Below are 24,649 nucleotides of genomic sequence, written 5' to 3'. Positions count from 1 at the left end.
GAAAAGGCTGTGTTGGGAAAGACTGAGTAGTTTATCCTTTCCTAGATGAGTTTAAATAACTTCAAGGGTGTTGTAGATATTTAAACAAAATGTCGGAAGATGATTGATCTAGGTATCCTAAGTGATTTTTTGAAAATTTAATTCAACACAGTGTTATGGAGTGCTAACACTCTGTATATTGTACATTGTTTCTCTATCCTTAAGTACACAGGGAAGTAATTATGTGATTCTGCCATCAATTTTGTATAAACAAAAAAGCAGTACAAAGTGTTTTTTGGAATCTGGAAGAAACACAAGTTTCACAGTGAAGTGACTTTTAAACTGAACCTTTTAGATAAGTAGCTATTCAGTAAGATAGTTGGGCAGGAATTGCATTTCTGCCATTAAAGAATGCTCAGAGTAAAACCCAGAGGACATCTGGGGAAAAAGGGCATAAATGAGAATGAGTTAAAATAGTAATACAGTTGTGTAACAAAATATTGCCCAATTGGATCAAACATTTAAATGTATAATATATAACCAAAATCTATTGTAGATGGAACACATGAAGATTCATTCACTTTCTTAACAGAAAAATACTTTAAAAAAAAAAAAAAAAGAAAAAGACTTTGTAGTATGAATGCAGTTAGGAAGCCATAATGAAATAATACAGATATAACTACCTGATCTTTTTTTCAAGATCAGAAGAATCAAAGGGACAACAATGAAGTGGGGGAAAATAAAACTGAATTTTAATATCATTAACACAGAATATGTTATACTAATTGGTAACAGAAACAATATACTTCAAAGTTAGGCAGTGTAAATTTAAATCAAACTGTATCAACATTTTAAAATTGGAACAGAGGGTGAGAAAACATTTCCAAAGCTAGTGGTCCTTGCCTGTGTTTCACAAAAACCTCATTTGCACCAGAAGTCTAATTGACAGTTCTATGTCACTTAGCAAAAGCAAGACAAAGAGTTGAAGGAATAGAGAAATTGGCTGCAGTGTGGGATTAACACAATGACATGTCAAAGGAAGGGTAGATGAAAAGTAGGAGAAAAATTCTAGTGTCTCCTGGCCCATTTTTTATTCTTCCAAATGCAAACCTGACTGTCACACTGTAGAACATAGAGGAACCCAAGGTAGTCCCCACACATTATATGATTAAAGAAACTATACTTAAATTTTCCTTCTACTTGTTCCTCTGTGGTGCTTCTGTAGTTGACTTTCGGTGGAAAGAGCCAGTAGCAGAGAGTTCCTTATCTCTTTATTTGCATGCTCTCTTGGTTACTGTATCCAGAAATGTGGGTTTAAATATGCGTGACTCAATATGTGTTTATGTTTGTATATATGTATATGTTTGATAACATGCCCCAAACTGCGCATCCACTAGTATCCTGCCCATCCCCTCCTCTGATAGTCTTCTGTTTCTCATTGAGGACCCTCCATCTTTCCAGCTGCTTAGGCCAAAAATCCCCTATCCATGTCCACTATACTATAAAAGAAACTAGCACACGGTTATTTAAATAACATGCACTTGCCCCTGTTCTTGCAGCAAGCCTGCTCTGTCCAACTTTATCAGATGCTAACCAGATTTGATATTTCTCTCCCATAAGGGTTTAAGTGATTTCTTATTTAGGGAAGAATGTATGTATGATGATACAAAATCTCTGAATGGTCCTACAGCACAGGCCTGATTGCTATTCCTCCAATACCATTTCTGATCATTGCCAGTCTCAGTTCCCTTCACTCAGCCACAGATTCCTGTTTAAGGTTCCATTAATATGAATACCATATCTCAGATAAATTACTGTGCAAACCACTAGATTTTACTTGTAGTGCTTATCATTGTTTTGCATGATATATACTTATTAATTTGTATTTATTTTCTTTCTTTCCCACATAGATTGAAAATTCATTAAGTATGGTATCTGTTATCCCAATAGCTATTTCTATTAGTGCTAATTAAGAGGACATTGAGTATAAAAAGATACAGAATACATTAGCAGAGAGATGCTGGCATATTTTATTTGATGCTTTTCATTTTGGAGTGTGGGCATATGTCTTCTTCCCAAATGAGTGTTTATTACCATTTTTCTGGCCAATTCTGCATCTCCTATTTTTCATTTAAATGCATATGATATTTTATTTTCCATTCTTCCTTCACCTTTCAACCACTCCCTATTTTCACATTCATATGCACCACTAATATGATTTGTTTTACTTCTTATATCCCTATTTTAAAAATACCAAAAAATACGTGTGGAAGCCAGAGAAATTTTGTCATATAGCATATAAAGTTAAGTATAAAAATATAAATGAGGACCTCATGATAAATAAAAATACTTATGTTCAAACATATAAACACATGATGGTATTCAACTCATACTGATAGAATAAGGGAAAGTGTGTGTGCATGTATAATATTCTTAAATTTGTTTTACTCTGGTAGTTATTTGGTGAACATTACTTACTCAAATTCATGGAGCTATATACCAAGAAATATTCCATGATATTAATTCAGTGAACATTTCTAATTCAAAGGATTTCATAGAACATTATACCATAAAATCAGTTTTAAAATATATTCTATTTTTAAAAATACACCCAGAGAACTGTCAAGGAACAAAATTGTATCTGAGTTGAAATATGATGCAGAAGAAGAGAACCTATTCCCAGTTTGTCATATTAATAGTTATGAGCTTCAAAATTGGATAAGAAGATAGGATGGCATGAAGGAAATGGAAATATCCCGAAAGAAAAAGCAATCATTTCTGATTCTAACCATTATAAATTTTGTCCATTTGGAAATCTATTTATAGAGGGAAGTCCAGAGACAAATGCAGGCTGAAAAGGGGACATTTTCGATTTTATCCCCTCACCAGATCAATTTTCCTGCCAAGATTCCAAGTCAGGATTCCTTTCCTTTCTTTGGGGTAAAACTATACATGTATCTCTGGTGAACACTTCCTCGAACTGCCAGAGAGTAGATGCTCATCTTGTCACAGTAATTTATTTTCACTAAGAATATATAAGGAGGTGGGAAAGTTCATTATGGTACGAATATCTTCATTATCCAGTTCTTTTATTTTCTTCTATTTTGTTCTGCACATAATTTCTATTTTTGCTTGCTAAAATTTATTACGTGATTTTCCTGTACCTGTTTTGCTCACTGATAATATCCCCAGCTAGAGTGCTTGGCATACAGGAGACATTTGACAGTATTCAATGAATAGATTCTTAGCTTAGGGAAAATACTTCAGTGTACCCATTATTTATGTATTGTGATGATGTTTCATATATTTATGAATATTCCTGACTTTATTCTATTATACACATATATATTCTATATGCAACTGCAGTTTTCTTCTTTTGTTACTAGTCTTTCATCTTTGGTATCTCTAAATATAAACAATTAGCATTTTGATACCTGGTCATTGCCTACCCCTTTAGCTCAATCTGCCTTCAATAGCCATACTCTGCTGTATTCTCAGCAGACTCCCTTGTTGTATGGCTTCCTTTAGAGCTTAGTTGTAGACAGAATTACTTTGTCCCTATTACAGTCTATAGCACCAATGCTACCTGTATGCAGGTATTCATATATTTTAACATGGTAGAAATCAATTGCCACAGAACTTATAGGTAACACGGAAATATATTACCTTTGAAATCACAGCATTCCATTTTGGTTACTTTCCCTACAAGTCTATATAAATAGTCACTTTATTACATTATCTTCAAAATCTTCCCAGAAAGTGATTGCCTTCTTTGCTAGAAATTAATGTAACATATTAGGTTAGGTTAGGTTTGGTTTTGCTTGTTTCTTTGTCCTAAAGAAATCAATTGTTAGATCCTGGTATGATGTGTTAAATAAAAGTAGCTTGAGATCTTGAAGTTTGAGGGTTTTACAGATGTCCCTGCATAATTAATGTTAGAACCAAGTACTTACAAAAATAGAAAATTATAGTTATTTTCTCAAATAAATCATTATATCATAAAGTTTTCAATGTTGTGCAAGATACTAGAACTTGAAGTAATTTAAAACCAGACTATACTAATAAGATAGCTTGAAAGAAAAATCAATGAAACTAATAAGGAAAAGGAAGAGTTAATAGCATAAAAACATTTTTAATCAGGTGTTCTGTTGAGAGATTCCAGTTTTAATAACATTAATAAATGTAAACAAAAGTAACTATATATAAAATAAAAACCAATACTGAATCTATATTAAGGTAGTTAAGAAACACTATTGATATAGTCTAGAGGTTTTAAACTTTTTGATACATTATGATATAAGCTTAGTGTTTAAACTGTAGACAATGGATAGGTAAAATAAATGTTTATACACATTAACTTATGTCAATATATATTATAATGCTCCTTTCTCTTAGAAAGGAATGACTGGATAAAAACCATGATGATGTTCTTACTAATAAAATAGCACTATTTTCAGTATCATACATTTCAAAACAGTTCACCATAATAAAGATCTGTATTTCATACCAAATATGTGTTTTTTAAATAAAATGAATATTATTACAATAATATGCAGACATTATTTTTGGTAGATATTTTACATTATTATTACTAATATTAACCTGACAAAGGCACAAGTAGTTCATGTTTATGAGGTGTTTCAGGTTATGCATTTAAATATTTACTTATTAATTTAAAAATATGAGTGAAATAGAGATAGCCTACAGAAATAGTAATATTTGCTTAAGGAACCTATGTTCCCGTATTTTTTTGTTTTGTTCTGTTTCTGTGATTTTCAAAAGGGAATGGGAAAGAAGAGGTAGAATAGGATTTAGTTACACCTTCTCTAGATTTATCAGGCATATGCTTTCTCAGAACATACTTTCCATAACAATATCTAAAGATTGATGATTTTTTAAAATAATTTAAATATCTATGTTATTGGGATAAATAAATCAGTGATGTTCTTGAGTAGATATTTTGAAGCCAATTATATCTAACAAAATAAATCAAAAGTGATATAATTTTTATTTCTAAGAATAGAAATAAGTGTTATATTTAGTGATAAAGTTAGAAAAGGTTTGATTCAATTGTCTGATCATAAGTAGTCACGTATTGTGCTTATAATAACAAAAAGTGATCGAAAGTTAGCAATTGTATTTTAACCAAGTCTTGAGTAAAATCATTTGTTTTATATTCATTGTTTTTGAACTGCAATGTTTCTGAAAATTACCAAATGAGAAAATATAAAATATATGTCCAACATAAATATTAATGTTACCTGACCAGTTCAGTGAAAAAGATAATTTATTTTTTGTTTTCAAGTAGATAAAATAACTGATTAACTAATGTAAAGGGTTTTTTTTTTCTTTTCAAACATTTGTTTTTAGACCATTCCCTTCAGAACTATATTATTCAAAAGACCTAAGGAAAAATTCTAATTAGGTTTAGTTATGGCAATGGCAATATATTGGGAATGTAATTATGAGTATATAAGGCAAGCATTCCTTTTCTATGCAAGGGAAAGCAGTTTAGATTATTTATAATTTGAGTGTATATTTACATATATATAACATATCTACTTGAGCTTTAAATCCTCTATTCATAAGGAGTATGATATTTTCTAGAAATTTTAAATAACTTCTTACTGTTCCCCTAAAGAAAATATATTAAATTAATTTTGTTCCAGTTTATGTCTCCAAGTACAAGAAAAATATATATTGTATATGTAATATATAATTCATATATATGTATGTGTGTATACTGTTTTAATAATTTTAGGAGGAAAGTCAAAATTTTCATTGAGGTTTAATTTACATATGGTAAATTTCTCCTTTTGTAGCTTTAAAAATTCATATATATTGACAAACGTGTATAGTCATGTGGCCAGAATGAAAACCTTGAATATTTATCTCAGCCCAGAAAGTTACTTTATCAACTTTTGTAATTATTTTCACCTTTATACCTCTACATTTTGGCACTTAGTGTTCTGTTTTCTGTCTGAATACTTTAGTTTTGTTCAGAGTAGCATAAAGAGAATAACGCAAATATATGTATTTCATGGGTATAATTCTATGAAGGTAACCATATTTACCTATCTCACTCTGTCCCTCCTTCACTTACCCTCCTTCCGTCCTTCTTTTCTATTTTTTATCGGATTTTGAAAAAATATTATTTCAGTCCACTCCATAATCACAGGCATAATGCACCACTAATGATAATATTCAACAAATTAAAAGTGTAGAAACCATAGTTTCACAGGAGTATAAACAAGGCAAAAACAACAAGCAAATCAAAAGATGTCTATTTCATCCTTATAACATTTTTCGTATCCTATATTAACTACCACATATCAGAGAAAAAATACAATATTCGTCCTTTTGTAAGTTGCTTATTTCATTAAGCATAATGGCTTCCAGTACATCCATTTAGTTACAAAATACAGGATTTCATTCTTTTTAATGGCTGAGTAGTATTCCGCAGTATATAAATACACATTTTCTTTATCTGGCCATCAATTGATGGATATTTTGGTTGATTCCTTAGCTGTTGTGAGTTAAGCTTCAATAAACATGGGTGTACAAATACTTCCTTCATATGCTGATTTAATTTCATTTGGGTAAATTCCCAGGAGTGAGATGGCTGGGTCATATGTAGGGATATATTCAGGTTGCTGAGAAATCTCCATACTGTCTTCCACAATGGTTACACTAGTTTACATTCCTGCCAGCAATGTATTAGGACACCTTTTTCTCCACATCTTCACCAGAATTTATAATTTTTTTTTATTTTTTCATGATAAGCATTTTAACTGGTGTGAAGTGAAACCTAATTGTGGTTTTTATTGCATTTCCGTGATGGCTGGTGAATCTGAGCCCTTTTTCAAGTGTCTGTTGGCCAGTTCATTTTTTTGGAAAATTCCCATTCATGTCCTTTGCTTTCTTTACTGAATTTTTCATTTTGTTGTTGAGTTCCTTGAGCACTTTATAGATTCTGGATATTAATCCTTTTTCAGTTGCATAGTTTACAAATATTTCCTCCCATTCTGTCCATCACTTTTTTCTTTTGTTGAGTGTTTTCTTTACACTGCAGAAGCTTCCTAGCTTGATGTAATCCCATTTGTCTATTTTTGCTTTTAATGCTTGTAGATGTTTTCCAAAAAGTCTTTTCCTATGCCAATGTCTTGCAGAATTTTTCTGATGTTTTCTTCTAGTCATTTGATGGCATCAGGTCATTGATTAAGATCATTGACTCATTGTGAGATGACTTTTGTAAAAGGTGTAGGGTAGGGGTCTTTTTTCATACTTCTTGACACATAGATCCCATTTTCTCAACACATTTGTTTCAGAGACTATCCTTTCTCCAGGGTTTGATTTTAGTTCAGTTGTTAAAGATTATTTTACTGTAGCTGAGTGTATTAGTTTCTGAAATTCCTATTCTGTTCCATTTGTCTATTTTAGTGCCAGTGCCAGGTTGTTTTGCTTATAACTGCCCTGTAACATGTCTTCAAATCTGATGCTGTCATGCCTCCAGCTTTGTTTCTGTTGTTTAGGATGGCTTTAGTTTCCATATGAATTTTAGCAGTGCTTTTTCTAGATGTGAGAAGATTATCCTTAGTTTTTTATTTGGGATCATATTGAATCTGGAAATTACTTTGAATATTGTGTTCATTTTAATCATATTTATTTTTCCAATTCATGAGCGTGGAAGGTTTTTCTAAGTTTTTGTGTCTTCCATTTCTTTCTTTAATGTTTTATAATTTATAATTTTAATTGTAGATATCTTTCACATTCATGGCTAAATTTATTCCAAGGTATTTTTGTAGCTATTGTTAGTGGTTTTTTTTTTTTTTTTCCATGCAAAGTGGATAGTGAGGAGAGAGAGAGAGACAGAGAGAAAGGTCTTCTTTTTGCCGTTGGTTCACCCTCCAATGGCTGCCACGGCTGGCGCGCTGTGGCCGGCGCACCACGCTGATCTGATGGCAGGAGCCAGGTGCTTCTCCTGGTCTCCCATGGGGTGCAGGGCCCAAGCACTTGGGCCATCCTCCACTGCCTTCCCGGGCCACAGCAGAGAGCTGGCCTGGAAGAGGGGCAACCGGGAAAGAATCCGGTATCCCGACTGGGACTAGAACCCGGTGTGCTGGTGCCGCAAGGTGGAGGATTAGCCTATTGAGCCCCGGCACCGGCCAGTGGTATTGCTCTTACAAGTTCCTTGTCAGCCATGAGATTGTGTACACAAATTGTATTTATTTTTTGTGTGTTGGTTTTATGCCTGCAATTTTATCAACCTCTCTTATGAGATCCAATAGCCTCTTTTTGGAGTCTTTTGATTCCCTTACATGTGGGATCACGCCATCTGCCAACAGGGATAATTTGACTTCCTCCTTTCCAGTTTGTATGCCTTCAATTTATTTTTTTTCCTAATGACTTTGACTAAAACTTCCAGGAATAAATTGGATTGAAATGATAAAAGTAGACATCTGTCTGGTTCTGGATCTTGGTAGAAATGCTTCCAACTTTTCCCTTTTTAATATGATGCTGGCTGTCAGTTTGTTAAATATTACCTTGATTGTGTTGAGGAATGTTCCTTCTGCATTATATTATCGCCATCAATGTATAAAAGTTCCAGTTGATCTTCCTCGTTACCATTCTTGGGATCTTAGTTTTAAAAACTAGCTATTTAACAATTGGTATAGTTATCAGATGGTATTCTAATTAGCTATTACTGCAGTTATATAGTGCTATCTCACTTATTTTGCCTTTCTTTATGAACTAATGATTTTGAGCATCTTTTCAAGTATTCCTTTGTCTTATCTATTTCTTTGTCAAAGAAGTATTCAAAATATTCTTATTTTTTAATCATATATTTTCATTTTATTGAGTTGTAAAATTTTTTTCTAAATTTCAGATACAAATCTTATTTATATAAAATATATGCGTGGAAAACTTTTCTCTCAGTCATTGGCTTATCATTTCATTTTATTCATGATATATTTGAATAAACAGTTCTTTATTATACTGACAAGAAATTTTTATTCAAAATTAAATAGCAATTATTCTTTATTTATTTTTATTAATTTTATAGGCAAAGGTACACACACAGAGAGAAAGAGAGACTGATCCTATATATTTGTTCTTTCCCCAAAATGTCCACCACAGTGGGAATTGGGCCAGGCTGAAGTCAGGGGCAAGGAACTCAATCCAAGTTTCACAAGTGGGTATCAAGGACCCAAGTGGTTGAACTCCTTACTACCTTCCTGGGTGTTTATTAGCAGGAAGCTGTACTCAAACCCAGGCCTTCTGATAAGGGATGTGGGTGTTCCAAGTTCTTAACTCCCCTTAACCTCTGTCCTAAACACTACTACCTCTTCTTCCCCAGCATATTTCTTTAAAACTAGTTTTGAGATTTTTAAAAATAGACTCTAGATATAAACCCATATTAGACATGTGGTATACACATGTTGCTTTCCATTATGTAGGTTATCTTTAAATCGTCTGATTCGGAGTCTTCTGCATAGGATGTATTAATTTTTTATAGAAAGCTTTTTATTAATAAATATAATTTTCATAAGTACAACTACTTTTGGATTATAGTGGTTCTTCCCCACATATCTGTCCTCCAATCTCCAAATCATCCCACCTCCTACTCCCTCTCTTGTCCCATTCTTCATTAAGATTCATTTTTAATTATCTTTATATACAGAAAATCAACTCTATACTAAGTAAAGATTTCAACAGTTTGCACCCACACAGACACACAAAGTATAAAGTACTGTTTGAAGAGTAGTTATACCGTTAATTCTCATAGTATAACACATTAAGGACATGGAGAACAAGTGCACAGTGACTCCTGTTGTTGATTTAACAATTGACACACTTATTTATGGCATCAGTGATCTTGGCTCTTGTCATAAGCTGCCAAGGCTAAGGAAGCCTCTTGAGTCCACAAACTCTGGCATTATTTAGACAAGACCATAATCAAAATGGAAGTTCTCTCCTCCCTTCAGAGAAAGGTATCTCCTTCTTTGATGGCCCCTTCTTTCCACTGAGATCTCACTCACAGAGATCTTTCATGTAGGTGATTTTTTGCCACAGTGTCTTGGCTTGACAATCTGCAAAGCCCATGTGGCTCCCTTATAACCAATTATTATGTATTTCTTTGCTACAGTACAAGTGCTTTCTTTTTAGTGTCTTAGCTTATTTAATGGTCTGTTTTGTATGCTGAGGTATCAAGTCTGTCAGGAGTATCCTTTCAGTGTAAGCCATGTTAAACGGTCATTGTTTGCTTCATCTCATGAATATTCTGCCTCTTGCTTCTGCAACTCTACTTTCTTGAGCCACTGCCCTAGATTCCTAAAGGTGAATTCACTGTTACTTTGCCTTTACTATTACAAAGTGGTGAAGTTATCTTTGATATCCCTGGAAAAGACAGGAAGTCTATCCTTTGTATTGTCTATTTCATCTTCCTTCTACCTTCAGTTTTCTGATACTCTTTGTGGAGTTATTTTTTCATTTTTTGAGTCTTCTAAAGGGTCTATTTCCAAATTCTGTTTGTATCACAATTATTCATATACTATAGTCTCACTACATTTAGAAATATATTTATAGTCTGTCAAAATAATTCAGAATTCACTAGCTGATATTTATGTTCATTGAATCAGAGAATTGAACAGAAACAAATTGTAAATCAGAATCTGGCATAAATTAGGCTATTCTTTTGAAAATGTAATTGAACAAAATCCAGTTTTTTTCACTGAATTATTTAAACAAGAATAACAAACAATAGTAAACACAAACGATATTTTCTGAAAATAATTTAATATATATTATGTATAATTATATTTTAATATATATCATAATGAAATAAAATTAATGAGTCTTAAACTTATACAAATGTATCACATATCTTTAGTTACTAAATTCAGGTAGGAAAAAAATGTAGCTGGACCAAGCAATAGTCACTACTATAAAACATAAAATACATCATTAATAGGGAAAATTAAAGTGCATTTGCAACAAGTATATAAGTAAACATATGGTATGGAGCTCAACTTGTTCATGTTGGTATCCAGTATTCTGTATATCAGCAGCCACAGTGATATTATAAAGATGAAGTTACATTTCAGAAGGAAGTGATCATCCACTTAAAGTGGAAACTAACTCCCGATCACTTCTGGAATGGTGGACTTTCTGAGGTAATGGGGATGAGTGTTGGGTGGAGAATCCATGCATCACTGTGCATACACATCACCATAGACAATATATATGTTGAAACAGATTTTCTCTGTTCCCCCTAATGGTGCAGTACCATAACTGAAAAGCATTGAGAATAAAGTTAAAGCAATTCCCTACCCTCACACAAACACAAGCACACAATAATGAATAAGCTGTTTGTTTTGTCTTCTGAAGAAGAAAAGTAGGAACAATGAACAATGGTAAATATGACATGCACTGGTTACTAAGACAACTTAGTCTAAATTTCCTTCATTATGTGATATTCTTGCTTTGGAGACTTTTATCTTGACTTTATAACAAACACCCAGCATTTAAATGGTTAGCTACATGGAGGAAGTATGTGATGAAAGTATTTTTTTATTGATTTAAAGCAAAAAAAATTATTTTATTTGAAATTTTCAAGAGGAGTTACTTCATTTATTAATCAGGACCAATTTGTAGGTGTTTGTTCCAATATTTTGCTTTAAGTGATTTGCTTGCAGTAGATTATGGAGTGGTATCTTTGTGACTAAATATGTTGAGACTAAGTACATATATGTTTTTGCCTGTCTTTTGCATCAGGCTGCTAATGCTTTTATATAGGTATATTTTTTATTGGAAAATAATCATGAACGTGCATATAATTATGAAATTATAAATTAGTGAATAAGGCATGAAGAGAAATTATAAAATTTGCCATCATGTGTGAAATATTGAAAATATATTGAATAGGTAGCAGGGAGAAGAAAATAACTATAATCTCTAGTTGGAAAAAAGAATATCAATTTCTTTGAAACTTTTCTATTTCGTAACATTTATATCAGTAAATACATGGGGAACAAAATGACCGGCATCATCAGCTCAGTATGCGTTGTATTTATTAAAATCATGTCATAAATAGCATTAATCAATAAAATTGAGTAGATAAAAATCAGATCCAATTGTTATTTCTCAGATGATTTTATTAATATATGCAACCCAATTGAAATATCATATATTTTGAATCACACTATTCTATAATTGAATTTTCAATACTTAAAGTAACTATTTCATTTGTACTTAAAAGTTGAGAATGCAAAGTCATGAATAATATATACTTGTTTGGTCACAGTTCAGTGAAAATGCTTACTGCTGAAAAGCTTTTTAAATTATTTTGTTTTTGTCTTTTATAATTCAGGTTATCTGGAATGAATATACCACCACCAATTATCAGCAACAAAAACTGGCTCAGACTGCATTTTGTTACAGACAGCAATCACCGATATCGTGGATTTAGCGCTCCGTATCAAGGTATATTTAATGAATACCTCTGCCTCTTTTGATATGCAAAGTGATTTAGGCATTCACAATTGCATTTTGTGATAGAAGAAAAATACCTTTAGGATTCATAAATCATAATTTGAGTAGGCAAACATGGTCATTCTCTTACTGAAGCAATAATGTGATCATATCTAAATTACCAGTGTTGAAGTTAGTTGATTTTTGTAACATAACATGCAGAATAAAGATTAGCACTTCTAAAAGGTAATATGTAACAGATATAATATTTCGCTTTAAAATAGTGCTTCAGCAGGTGAACATGCTATCTAAACTTAAACCACAAAGCACTACAGAAAGCGTGCCACTAAAAACAGGTTCTTCCTCAGTTGAAGTCCATTTTCATATACAGTTTATTTGTTACTGCTAATTTTTTTTTTTTTTTTGAACAGGCAGAGTGGACAGTGAGAGAGAGAGACAGAGAAAGATCTTCCTTTGCCGTTGGTTCACCCTCCAATGGCTGCCTCGGCCGTTGCGCTGTGGCCAGCGCACTGCGCTGATCTGATGGCAGGAGCCAGGTACTTATCCTGGTCTCCCATGGGGTGCAGGGCCCAAGGACTTGGCCCATCCTCCACTGCACTCCCTGGCCACAGCAGAGAGCTGGCCTGGAAGAGGGGCGACCAGGACTAGAACCCGGTGTGCTGGTGCCGCAAGGTGGAGGATTAGCCTAGTGAGCCACAGTGCTGGCCGTTACTGCTAATTTAATTTACATTCTGAAAATTATTATCTACTATTTTATTAACAGGCATAATTTTGACTAAGTAGAATATAATATTTGATGCATTAATTTGAAAAGTCTTTGAAATTAGATTATTATGAAGATGGAGTTCAAGTGAAAATGTAGCTTCTATAATATTTAGTAATATTATGCAGATTTAGTATCCTTTATTATCAGACTGTACATGTAAATTATTCATTTCATTCTTTGTAGTATATTGGTAATCTTGAGGGAATAGAAAGCATTGCCATAGTAACATTTTTCCATTTCTCTGTTGTTGTTTTTTAATGTTTACCTTACTAGTTGTCTGTCTTAAGCGCTTTGCAAATTGAATATGGTGACTTTAGATAGCCTATACTCAGTACTTAAAGTGACTTTAGACCTTATATTTTTCGGCAATCAATCTATATTTTAGGATCAATATCCTCCCTGTAGATATTCTATTGGAAAGATTTCTCTTGGAAACAGTAATGGATTAATGTGATTTCAAATTTCACTCAAAATATCACATTGGCTATCATTGAAATCAAAGTTCTGAGGGTGGCAGATTAAAATAAAGATAGTGGACAAAATCCATGTTAGAGTGCCAAGAGTAGTTTTTATATAATTAATTGGAATATAAAAATGAAGGCAAATAAGATATCAAAGCTATGCAATTTAAAATAGTACCTATCATGAAACACTACATTTAAAATTAAAAAAAATTGAAAGTAACTCTCCAGGCTTGGAATTTGAACAACATATATTTAAGCCAGTATTTCCTTTTAAATTATTTATATTTTATTTACAATATTTAAAGAAATATTTCATCCATTTTCCCATCTTAATTTTTGGAATTTCTTCATACTTTAGAAATAATAGCATCATTTTTATTATATAATTATTGCGAGGCTTCTTGATCTCAAGGTTGACCCCTTTCCTTGTGGAGCTTTTCAACCACATTTTATGGCTCTTGATTCCACTCAGCAATGCCAGCAGATGGCATGGCAGAAATTCAAAAGACAATTCTTTTTGAATTATATGGGAAACCATGGAATCTCTCAGTTGAGTGCCTTCTATACTTATTCTGAGTAGAAAATAAAGTAACATTTATTTTATATTTAAGTAGAAAGACTGGAGAAAATAGATCTACCTCTAAAATTAAATGGTATTTCCTTTGCTTTATGCAATATGATCTCATGTAACTAATATTTTCGGATAGAGTTATTTTGCAATATAAAAAGCAGCACAAAATGACCAGTAGATTTCTTTATTTAATTAGCATTTTCAATATTCTATTGTTGGACTTAAATTGACTTTTATAGTTATTTCAAGATTCAGTTTGATTTTCTAGTAATGCTTATCTGGATTCAGCATTGAAAAATAGCCTTGCAAGGTATTCACTATAATAAAACAGAAAGGAATTTTTATATGGCACAATTTATTTCTATTTTCAGCAGGAAAAGGAGCTCAATAGATGATAATTTTTGGTGTGATCTGTATATACACAACACAGTGAAAATAAAGTGGCCTTAGAAATTTGAACTATGGGCCGGCGCCGCGGCTCACTAGGCTAATCCTCCGCCTAGCGGCGCCGGCACACCGGGTTCTAGTCCCGGTCGGGGCGCCGGATTCTGTCCCGGTTGCCCCTCTTCCAGGCCAGCCCTCTGCTGTGGCCAGGGAGTGCAGTGGAGGATGGCCCAGGTGCTTGGGCCCTGCACCCCATGGGAGACCAGGAAAAGCACCTAGCTCCTGGCTCCTGCCATCGGATCAGCGCGGTGCGCCGGCCGCAGCGCGCCGGCCGCGGCAGCCATTGGAGGGTGAACCAACGGCAAAGGAAGACCTTTCTCTCTGTCTCTCTCTCTCACTGTCCACTCTGCCTGTCAAAAAAAAAAAAAAAAAAAAAAAAAAAAAAAGAAATTTGAACTATGATTTTGTAATAAGAGCAGGAAAAAGTTTATTATATAACATATGTCATTGCATTTTATGCTTTTAAAACTTTGCTGATTCAGGCTTAGTTCTTTAAATTGCATTTTTTCCAAATAACATTTTGCCTAGACAGCATAAATTCAGTTGAAGTAATTCTTGAAATTTTAATTAAATGAAGAAATTTGGATTTTAATGAACCTTTAGTAAGTTAACTTAAATGGCTTCAAAAATCATAATTCTGATATGCAGAAATCCATGCCTCAGCACAAAATAATAATCATGTTTTTACGTTGTTGCATGCTACTATTTCATTTCATTGGTATCTAAATTAAAATGAATTCAAAATGTGAAATTTTTTGGAATATATTATGCAAAAGTCAAACCATCTCTCTATGCATCTATTTCTTAATAACTCAAATGCATACTGAGTACTCAGTAATAATTATCGACTTATCTATAATTTTGAATTAATTTAATGTTTTAATGGAGCTCTAGGTTTCCAAAGACTGATTATTTTCCTCATAACATTTGTACTTAATATGTGCCCTTTATTAAGTACTATGAAAATTAAATGCAAATTATTAAAAGTTTGTTGGGTGCCATAGGTTATTTTTGATAATTTGTTCCATAATTGGTAGACTAGGCACATACCAATATGCTTTCCTAAATAGTGTCACACTTAAGTTGTCTTATAGATTAATTTTCTTAATGGTTTTGATATTATACTTTTAAATAAGGTTAAGTATAGGCTGAGGATGGGGTACCAACAAATATAGTTCTGTTTCAACTCATAGGAACTAAGAAAAGTTGTGACTTATATAAAATGGCTTTGATAAATAAAATGCTTTCCACTTTTGAGACCACATGTTGAATACGCCCAATCCTGTCTAAAATATATAAAAGCATTTTTCCCTTGAGTTTGTTTCACTACAAATGTCTTACTTCATAAAACTTTTTTATCTCTTCTCATTTAAAAAGGTTCTTCTTCAATTTCTAACCCCCCTCAACAAAGAAAATTAATTATTACTCCCATAAATAGTAATTTTAAAAAAAATAACATGTTTGGAAATCTTATTTATTGAAGTCTCCATATGAAATGTTAGGATCTTTCATATATGCATAAAATTCATTTGCTTTACATTTCTATTAATACATAATAATTTTTTCTTATTTTCTAAAATGGAAAATTTTCAGATGATCCTCAATTGTACATTGTAGAAATTTTTAGCTCCAGAATGTATTTTAAATTATTTTTATGTATAGAGCTCATTTACTCACATATGAAATATTCCATTTTAAATTTTTTCAAAATTCCATACTATTTAAATGGATGATCAGGATTCTGCAGCTGCAGGCATTCATATAATTTTGAAACGTCAGCTTAGGTATTACGCCATTTAAACAATTCTAAATATCTAATATGAATATTTCTGTATTTTGTTTCAAATCTGCCAAATCCCTATCAATTATATCACAGTCTGATTTTTCCTCTTTTCTTCAGTAGTTTTGTTGAATGTGATTCTTATTTGGGTAAATATGTTATTTTAGTTTATCAAATTATTTTAGTTTATCAAAAATATACTAATAGTAAAACACAGTGTTTTAAATTTAAGAAAGATGCTATTTCACAGATATTCTCAAATAAATCATCATCATCTGTGGATTATTTTGTCATAGTTTTTGTAAGAAGAAATATACATATATATATATATATATATATAGTAAAAATTTAGTTATTTTATTTGACAGGCAGAGTTACAGAGAGAGGGAGAGACACAGAGAATCTTCCATCTGATGGTTCACTTCCCAAATGGCTACAATGGCCGGGGCTGGGCCAGATGGAACCAAGGGCCGGGAGCTTCTTTTGGGTATCCCTCATTGGTGCAGGGCCCAAGGAACTGGGCCATCTTCTGTTGCTTTCCCAGGCACATTAACAGGGAGCTGGATCAGAAGTGGAGTGGCCAGAACTTGAACTCGCACCCATACTGGTGCCATTGCTGCAGGCGACAGCTTAACCTACTACACTAGAGCACCAGCTCTAAGAAGAAATATTTTTAATGGCTGGATATTTCAAAGCATATTGAAATGAACCTCCACAAATCTCAGTTACACAAAGGCAGACACTTTGCATTTTAGATGCCCATTTTTTAGCAAAAAACAAATGTTAGGAATGAGTTTTTTATATTTGAGACTTTCTGATATAAATGTACGTAATTACTAAAGAAAGATAAATACATTTTTGTGGATGCAGGATAGCATATTGGGGAAAATTACGACTTGAGGTTAGAAGTTGAAGTTAGAAGGTTGAATCATAAAGTTACTAATTTCTGTTTGAGTTCAATGAGCCTTGATTTCTCTATTAATAGAGTCACAATATCTAGATACATTACTGTTGTAATCCCAGAAGAATTAAGAATTCTTATAGAAAAATTCAGACATGCTGTAAATAAAGATGCTTCAGTGGAAAGAGATCATCAACCATATGGAATTATAGAGGAAGCACACATTCAACCATGAGGAATAAATAGTTTAAATATTGTGATTAAACATAAAAATTGAATCCAGGGATCACAGTTAAAAATGAAAAACACAGGGCTTTCTAGTTCTCACTATCACAAATGTTGATGCCCACATTTCTCAAGGGAAAAGCTCTCTTCTTTGGAACTAATTTTAAAATAGGATATTTTGTAAGTAAAACTGAGAAGCAGTTTCCATTCTATAACAGATTTGTTGAAATCATAAATATAACTCAGGCTTAAAAATAGAGCACAGCATCAAAGCAAATTTCTGTGAGGGTAGTAGTGTTCTGCTCTTTGATTTCACTGATATGTTTAGATATGTTCTTTATTTAGCTTTATTTAGACATCAGTTTCTCATGTTGTATTTTTATATATCCATTGTTAATAAAAGACAAGGGATCAGATATCTCATCTTTGTAATTAGGAAACTCCTCCTCCAATTTGATGGCTTTCAATATAGTCATATTTATGTTACCAAGGATGGAGTGGATAGTGTGACGTTACAAGAAAAGACCAAAACTTTTACTTCAGACACTTTAGGCATGCTTTGTTCCCATGGGACTACTAGACCTGTACAATAGATTTTTGTTTCAGTAAGGATAGTGGATGCAGCTTTGTTAGTACAAGTCAAGAAGTATTCAGTGAGTATAAATGTTTTTGCGTTATAATAGGTTTATTTAATTTTAGTGACTGTATACTATAGAAAATTCATAAATACTTATTTGAGCTTATATCAAAATACCTATTTTAACATATTTGATGCACTTTGTTATTTAAACATATGAAGTATGCTAGCTCTTCACTTACTATGTTTTGGGAGAAGTGTGTGTAATGTTTGAGAATAACTTCTAATTGTTTTTTTCTTTTGTCTTGAGCATTATATCACCTTTATTTTTGTTTCCTTCAATTTTCATAATTATATGTATGTTTGTATATCTATCTATCTATCTATCCGTCCTTTATTGATATACCTTAAAAACTCAAAGGTGAGTTATATTAACCTCATGTTACAGTCTCATAGAACCTGTGAAATTCCAAAATAAGTTAGTGAAATAATTATGATTTAAATTACTATTTTCTAATAATCAAACAACTATGTATAGTAGATGATGTATCAATATCCAGTTGTAATACACATATTTTATAAAATATATAGTAAATTTAAATATAGTGAACCTTGGCAACTGTAAAACTGGAAAATCCAACAGATCATTTTTTGTAGCCTCTTTATTTGGTTCATGTATTACTACTGGTAATAGAATAAATTTAAAACTAGGTAATCTCTAAGGATAAAAATCTTTCTATGTTTACTAAACTTTCTTAGGGTAAATTCTCATACTTGTAGGATTTGGATCACCTCTGCTCCCTATTTCTAGAACATTTCTAAATATAAATGACAGCCTATGAGTCTTAAAATTGTTGGGATATTACTGATTTGTTCACATATAAAAGCTTGTTCTCATTCATAAATATTATATGGTTTCACTAGAGATGTTACTTCCTGGTAACTGAGAATCCTATAGACATCCAGTGCTAGTATACACAAGGGAATCTGTGGTCTATTCTCAGCATGATTAGTTGTCCACCTTGTATACCATGACATTTTTTGCTAGGTCTTCTCTCCTTAGCTAAACTTCCATCAGCCTCATTTTCTACTATAAATTACCTTTTGTCCTTACCATGCTAGCCCCATAAGAGTGTTCTGGTTCTGTGATAACTTGCTTACAAGTGTCTGCCGTCAAAGACTTGTCCATCAATGAAGCTTAAACTACTAACGTAGACACAGTATTCTGGTTTGCTGCTCTGTTCTGAATGTTAATATGCCTCTAAGCGGCTTGCATTTTTCAATAAGGCAGTGCTGTAAGACGTTGGTGCCCTTTCACTATTCTGTGTCCTTCAGGGTGAGTTTTTACACAGAAGTGAACACAACTCAGACTTCTTGTTCCTATCAGGTAGTGGAATAACTTTCCCTTTGTTATTTCTTGAGTTATCTCTAATTATGTCTAAAGCTCTAATAACTAAATTTTCCAAGTCTGCCTCTTGATGTGAAAAATTATATATTTTATATAATATATAAATATATATAGCGTGACCTTCAAGAATAATATTTGGTTATAGACATTGACAAATGTAATTTAAAAGCTCTAGTAGAATTCCCCAAAGCAGAGGCATCCAAAGGGCTCAAAAAATGGAAAGAATTTTAAAAAAAAAGATTTTGTTTTTATTTATATGAGAGGTAGAGTTACAGTCAGAGAAAGGGAGAGACAGAGAGGAAGGGCTCCCATCCTCTGATTCACTCCCCAAATAGCCAAAATGGCCAGAGCTGTACTCATCTGAAGCCAGGAGCTTGGAGCCTCTTCCTGATTTCTTACGTGGGTGCAGAGGCCTGAGCACTTAGGCCACTTTCTAGTTTTCCCAGGCCATAGCAGAAAGCTAGATTGGAAGAGGAGTAACCAGGATAGGAACTGGTGCTCATATGGGATGCTGGCGCTGTAGGTAGAGGCTTAGCCTACTGCACCACAGCACCAGCCCCAAAAGATTTTTTTTAAGTCTCCCCATCTCCAGAGTTCAATATATTGTAGGTGTTTAATAACTGTTAAAAATGTTATTGAATGGCATAATTCATATGTTGTGTTAAAATTTATAAAACATCTGCCTCTATTTCATTTTACTTAATCTTTACAATATTCTATCATTTGAATTGTGTCCCATGACTCAATATTTTTCAGCTGTACAATTCTTTGACTTAATCCACTCTTCCCAGTATATCTACACCTTATGTAGATATATGCACTGGCTAAAATATGTGTAAAGTGTAATTTATTAAAATGATAAAACTGGTTGTTTCTAAATGAAAAGAGATTATTTACAATTAAATAAAATTAAAATTTCAGTTCTGCAGGCACACTTACTCCATTTCAAATGCTCAAAAGTCACAAGTGGATAGTTGCTGCCATATTGGACTATGTGGCTGCCAATTATAATAAAGCAGAAAATTATTTTAAAAATCACAATAAAGATGATATAGCTTAGTGTCATTTTTCATTATTCCTCAGCTTTTTGTGATCACTGTACACTAATCTGCAATTTATTGTTTGTAATCATTATATCTCAGGGTCTTCTATATTTCAGAAATTCAAAAGCCACAGTTAATTACAAAATTATCATCTTCTCCATGCGACTTGAAATTTAAAATAAATATATAAAATAAGGTTATTCAACAATATTATTCTGATTTTATTTTTGTAACTGAAAATATTAATTTCTTTAAGAATTTATTTTTTTGTTTCTTTTCTTATCTATAAATTTGTGTTCACTCTATCAGACAATTAGCACTGATCTGTCTTTTCCCTACTACAATGGCATTAAGCAAATATTGAGATATTTAAGAACTGGGATGAATGTTTCTGCACCCTTTAAATATAAATTTACAAAAGAGAGGATATTATCGAGAATAGATTTGGTTTCATACATTTCATTGTTTCCTTTACTGCATAAATATATGAATTCTTTGATTCAGAAAGTATTGAAACTACATGAAAAATTGTATTATTTAAATCTTTAAAATATTTACTAAGTAGGTCAACCTTTAATATATACTTTAATTAGTAAATTAAAATTACCAAATTACTCTCTGAGCCATTATGAAATTCTGTGTAAGAAGAGCTAAAACAAACTAGCTCTGTCACAAACTTTAAATTTTACATTTTTCTATTCAGTTAGCATACTGATTCTACAGCAATTAAATTTGGGACAAATACCTTTAATTTAGTTCTAAATGCTCTGAGATGGGTAGAGGGAAAAGAAAAGAGGACAGGTCTTTTTTATGGCAACCTTGTCTTGAAAACACAAGACTATATTAAACTAATTGCATTGTTCAGTAACTTATATTTTCTCTGGAGTTTTCTCCTATGAATATTGTTTTATGGGGGGGGGTTGGGAAGGATAACCATTTGTGTATAGATGACTCTGCAATGCTCTTACCTTCCTAAGGGAATTCTTCCTATAAAATTTATAATGTATTTTCATGTACATTTCTTTGCTTCTTTCACTATACAGCTTACTTAATAGCTCTGCATAATACATTTCAATTTAATTAAATGATAAGTAGGTCTGAAGGCCCAAATCAATTTAAATCTGAATGAGACCATTTTTTTATAACTACAAGATTTTATTCTTTAGAATTTTATTGGTACTTATGGAGTAAAAAGTAGCCAAGGTTCTACTCTTTTAATTTAATAGAAAACTTACAGAAAGTCCACATATGAGGGTCAATTTAAAATTAAGGTCATGTCATTAAAACAAAAAAGAGAATAATGGCATCCCTTTTTAAGTAGAATATAGTTTTTACTATTTATTTCACATTTTAGTTTTTGCTTTTGAGGGGATTGCTGAAATGTATCAGTTGGAAAATATAAATATTTTATATCTACTGAGGTCAGTGTCTTTCACAGAAGTGACAGAGATACATTGCCATAGCTGCACTTACATGATATTCATATTTTGTAGGATTTTATTTATGTACTATGAAGATACACAGTTTCTTGTTTGGCATAATTTGATAATAGCAACACCAGCTTCTACAGCACAGAATAGTTGTTTCTGAACTTACATTCCCAAGGATCAAATCTTGACCTTCAGATTATTCCAAAATTACAATTCTGTTATTCATTTTTTTCTAAAAACATCTTAAACCAAAAAATTGAGATTCTTGAATTTATTCTTTCTTCATGTAACTTAAAATTCTCTTTTCTGTGTTCTGTTGTCTCAGAGCCTCTTGATCTGTGTTAAAATTTTTTTTTAAAGATTTATTTATTTATTTGAAAGTCAGAGTTGCGGAGAGAGAAGTCTTCCATCTGATGGTTCACTCCCCAGTTGGCTGCAATGGCCGGAGCTTGGCCAATCTGAAGCCAGGAGACATGATCCTCCTCCAGGTCTCCCACACGGGTACAGGGGCCCAAGGACTTGGGCCATGTTCTACAGCTTTCCCAGGCCATAGCAGAGAGTTGGATTGGAAGTGGAGCAGCCGGATCTCGAACCAGCGCCCATATAGGATGCGGGCACTGCAGGCCAGGGTGTTAACCCACTGCGCCATAGCTCTGGCCCCTGTGTTAAAATATAATGCTAAGGTATTCTAATTAATCTGATAGATTATTTTCTTTTCCAGTAAAAATGGTAATCCCTATATTTTAATTAAAAAATAACAAAAGCACACTTACTAATGATACTTCAGAAAAAACACTGACAAAACATTGTTTCCTAAAATATTGTAGGTTACTCTGATTTTTATAGAGTATGAAATGAATGACCTATCTCTTGAAGGACCCAGACACAAGAAAAAATAAGCAATAAGAAAGAAATATTAGTAACATAAGTCAATTTCATATGTAGACACTAAAAATAAGCATGTTCTGAATTATCACTTTTTCATACTTCTCATGATTAATAACCTCATATAATTATTAAACCATTTTTCAAAAATTTGAAACCTCTAAAAATCATAGAGGTCAATTGTAATAGATGTCAGATGAATAATGGCATGTTCCTTAGTAGAACAAATTGACAGGAAAGTTTGTATCTCTTTACAATAAATGTCAAGAACCACACGAAGATATAAAACATATGATAAAAGTTATAGCCTAGTCAAATGAAATCTTTCTTTATACTTTTAAACCAGTCTGATAAATGAGCAAATAAAATTTCATTTACCTTTCTAAATTCTGATCTCCAGCATTCTCGTCAATACAATGAAGGCAAATTCAGTGTGATACTTGAGCAAAAAAGACATTTGGGACTAAGTGATTGTCAAAACTTCTTTTTAATGAAAGCTGTTTGCCTCAATACAAGGAGATGCATTCTGATTCCATGTTTCTCATATTTGTGAGTGAGCATTTGTATTTTATGTTTTTGGAAAGATAGTATTTGAAAAATCACACTTGGCCACAAATGAGCAAAAATAATAAATCTAGAATATGAGACATGTAAAATAATATAAACATAATTTGAGATTGTTGAATATTTTTTGTAGGATTCATAATTATGAGTGTAGAATCTGTAAAAGTTAGACATAGGTTCAATTCTTATTTTCACACTTAAGCTGCTGTAAAACTCTCAAACTTAGTTACTTCAACAGCGAAAGATGGATGTTAATGCTAGAAAGAGCTGCTGTAATAACAGAAATTATATGCAAGAAAATTCTCATGTTATTTGATACTATAAAACAGCATTAAAAAGGGTAGCTCTTAATTTTATGAATTTGTACCCAAGAAGATCAATTTATACTTCTGTGAGCCAGCTAAGGCAATTTTTGTTGTAGTTATTAGTAGTTCCCTCTCTTCTTTATGAAATTCACTGACCACACTGAATTAACTGCCACAGTCCCACTGTGATGTGAATGCCCATTTTAGTTTTTCACTCATCCATCTATCCATTCTTTCATTCAACAAAAGTTTATTCAAGATGTTTGGGATACTTTTGAGGTTAGGGCAGTTAGAATCTTGGTTATGACTCTGATGGAGTTCCACATGTGAGTACCTGGGATTGATTCCTGGATCTTGTTCCTGATATCTTGCTAATGTTAGCTCTGAGAGGCAGTGGTGATGGCTCAAGTATTTGGGTTCCTGCAATCCATATGGAAGAACTGGCACAGGTACCCGGTTTTGTCATGGCCCAGCCCCTGGCATTTGGAGAGTAAACCGGTGGAGAGAAGAGCTCTCCCTCTCTCTTTTGTTCTCCATCTCTCTCTGGCTCTCAGTTACACTTCAAATTATTTTTAAATTTATGGTAACGTGGAATTAAAATTTGGTTTAATTGGTGAAAACAAAAACATTTGAAATCTGTGAGTAGGTTTTTCCTAATGTGCATTTTAATGAACTTTTTGGAAAGCTCACATATGCATGAATTTCTGAAAACTTTTGCAGAAAAATCTAATCTTTTAATTCCTTTTTCTATTAAATTGTTGAAGTACCTTTGTATTTTTCTAGGGATGGTAAAGTTCAGCAAAGTCCTCATCTTT

General features: G+C 32.5%; 1 protein-coding gene across 3 annotated transcripts in view; it reads left to right on the top strand.

The window, feature by feature from the left end:
- The window catches only part of CSMD3 (CUB and Sushi multiple domains 3), a 1,281,859-nt gene that overhangs the window by 444,657 nt on the left and 812,553 nt on the right, over window positions 1–24,649 (top strand). For all 3 annotated transcript variants that reach the window (XM_051844770.3, XM_051844772.3, XM_051844771.3), the window contains exon 6: window positions 12,350–12,462. In XM_051844770.3, coding sequence (XP_051700730.2) covers window positions 12,350–12,462 — 113 coding nt within the window. The remainder of the gene's footprint in view (window positions 1–12,349; window positions 12,463–24,649) is intronic.

Source organism: Oryctolagus cuniculus, chromosome 6, assembly GCF_051225735.1.
Source record: "Oryctolagus cuniculus isolate XC-2025 breed Fujian yellow rabbit chromosome 6, ASM5122573v1, whole genome shotgun sequence".
Lineage (NCBI taxonomy): Eukaryota > Metazoa > Chordata > Mammalia > Lagomorpha > Leporidae > Oryctolagus > Oryctolagus cuniculus.
This window is presented reverse-complemented; position numbering and strand designations above follow the sequence as displayed.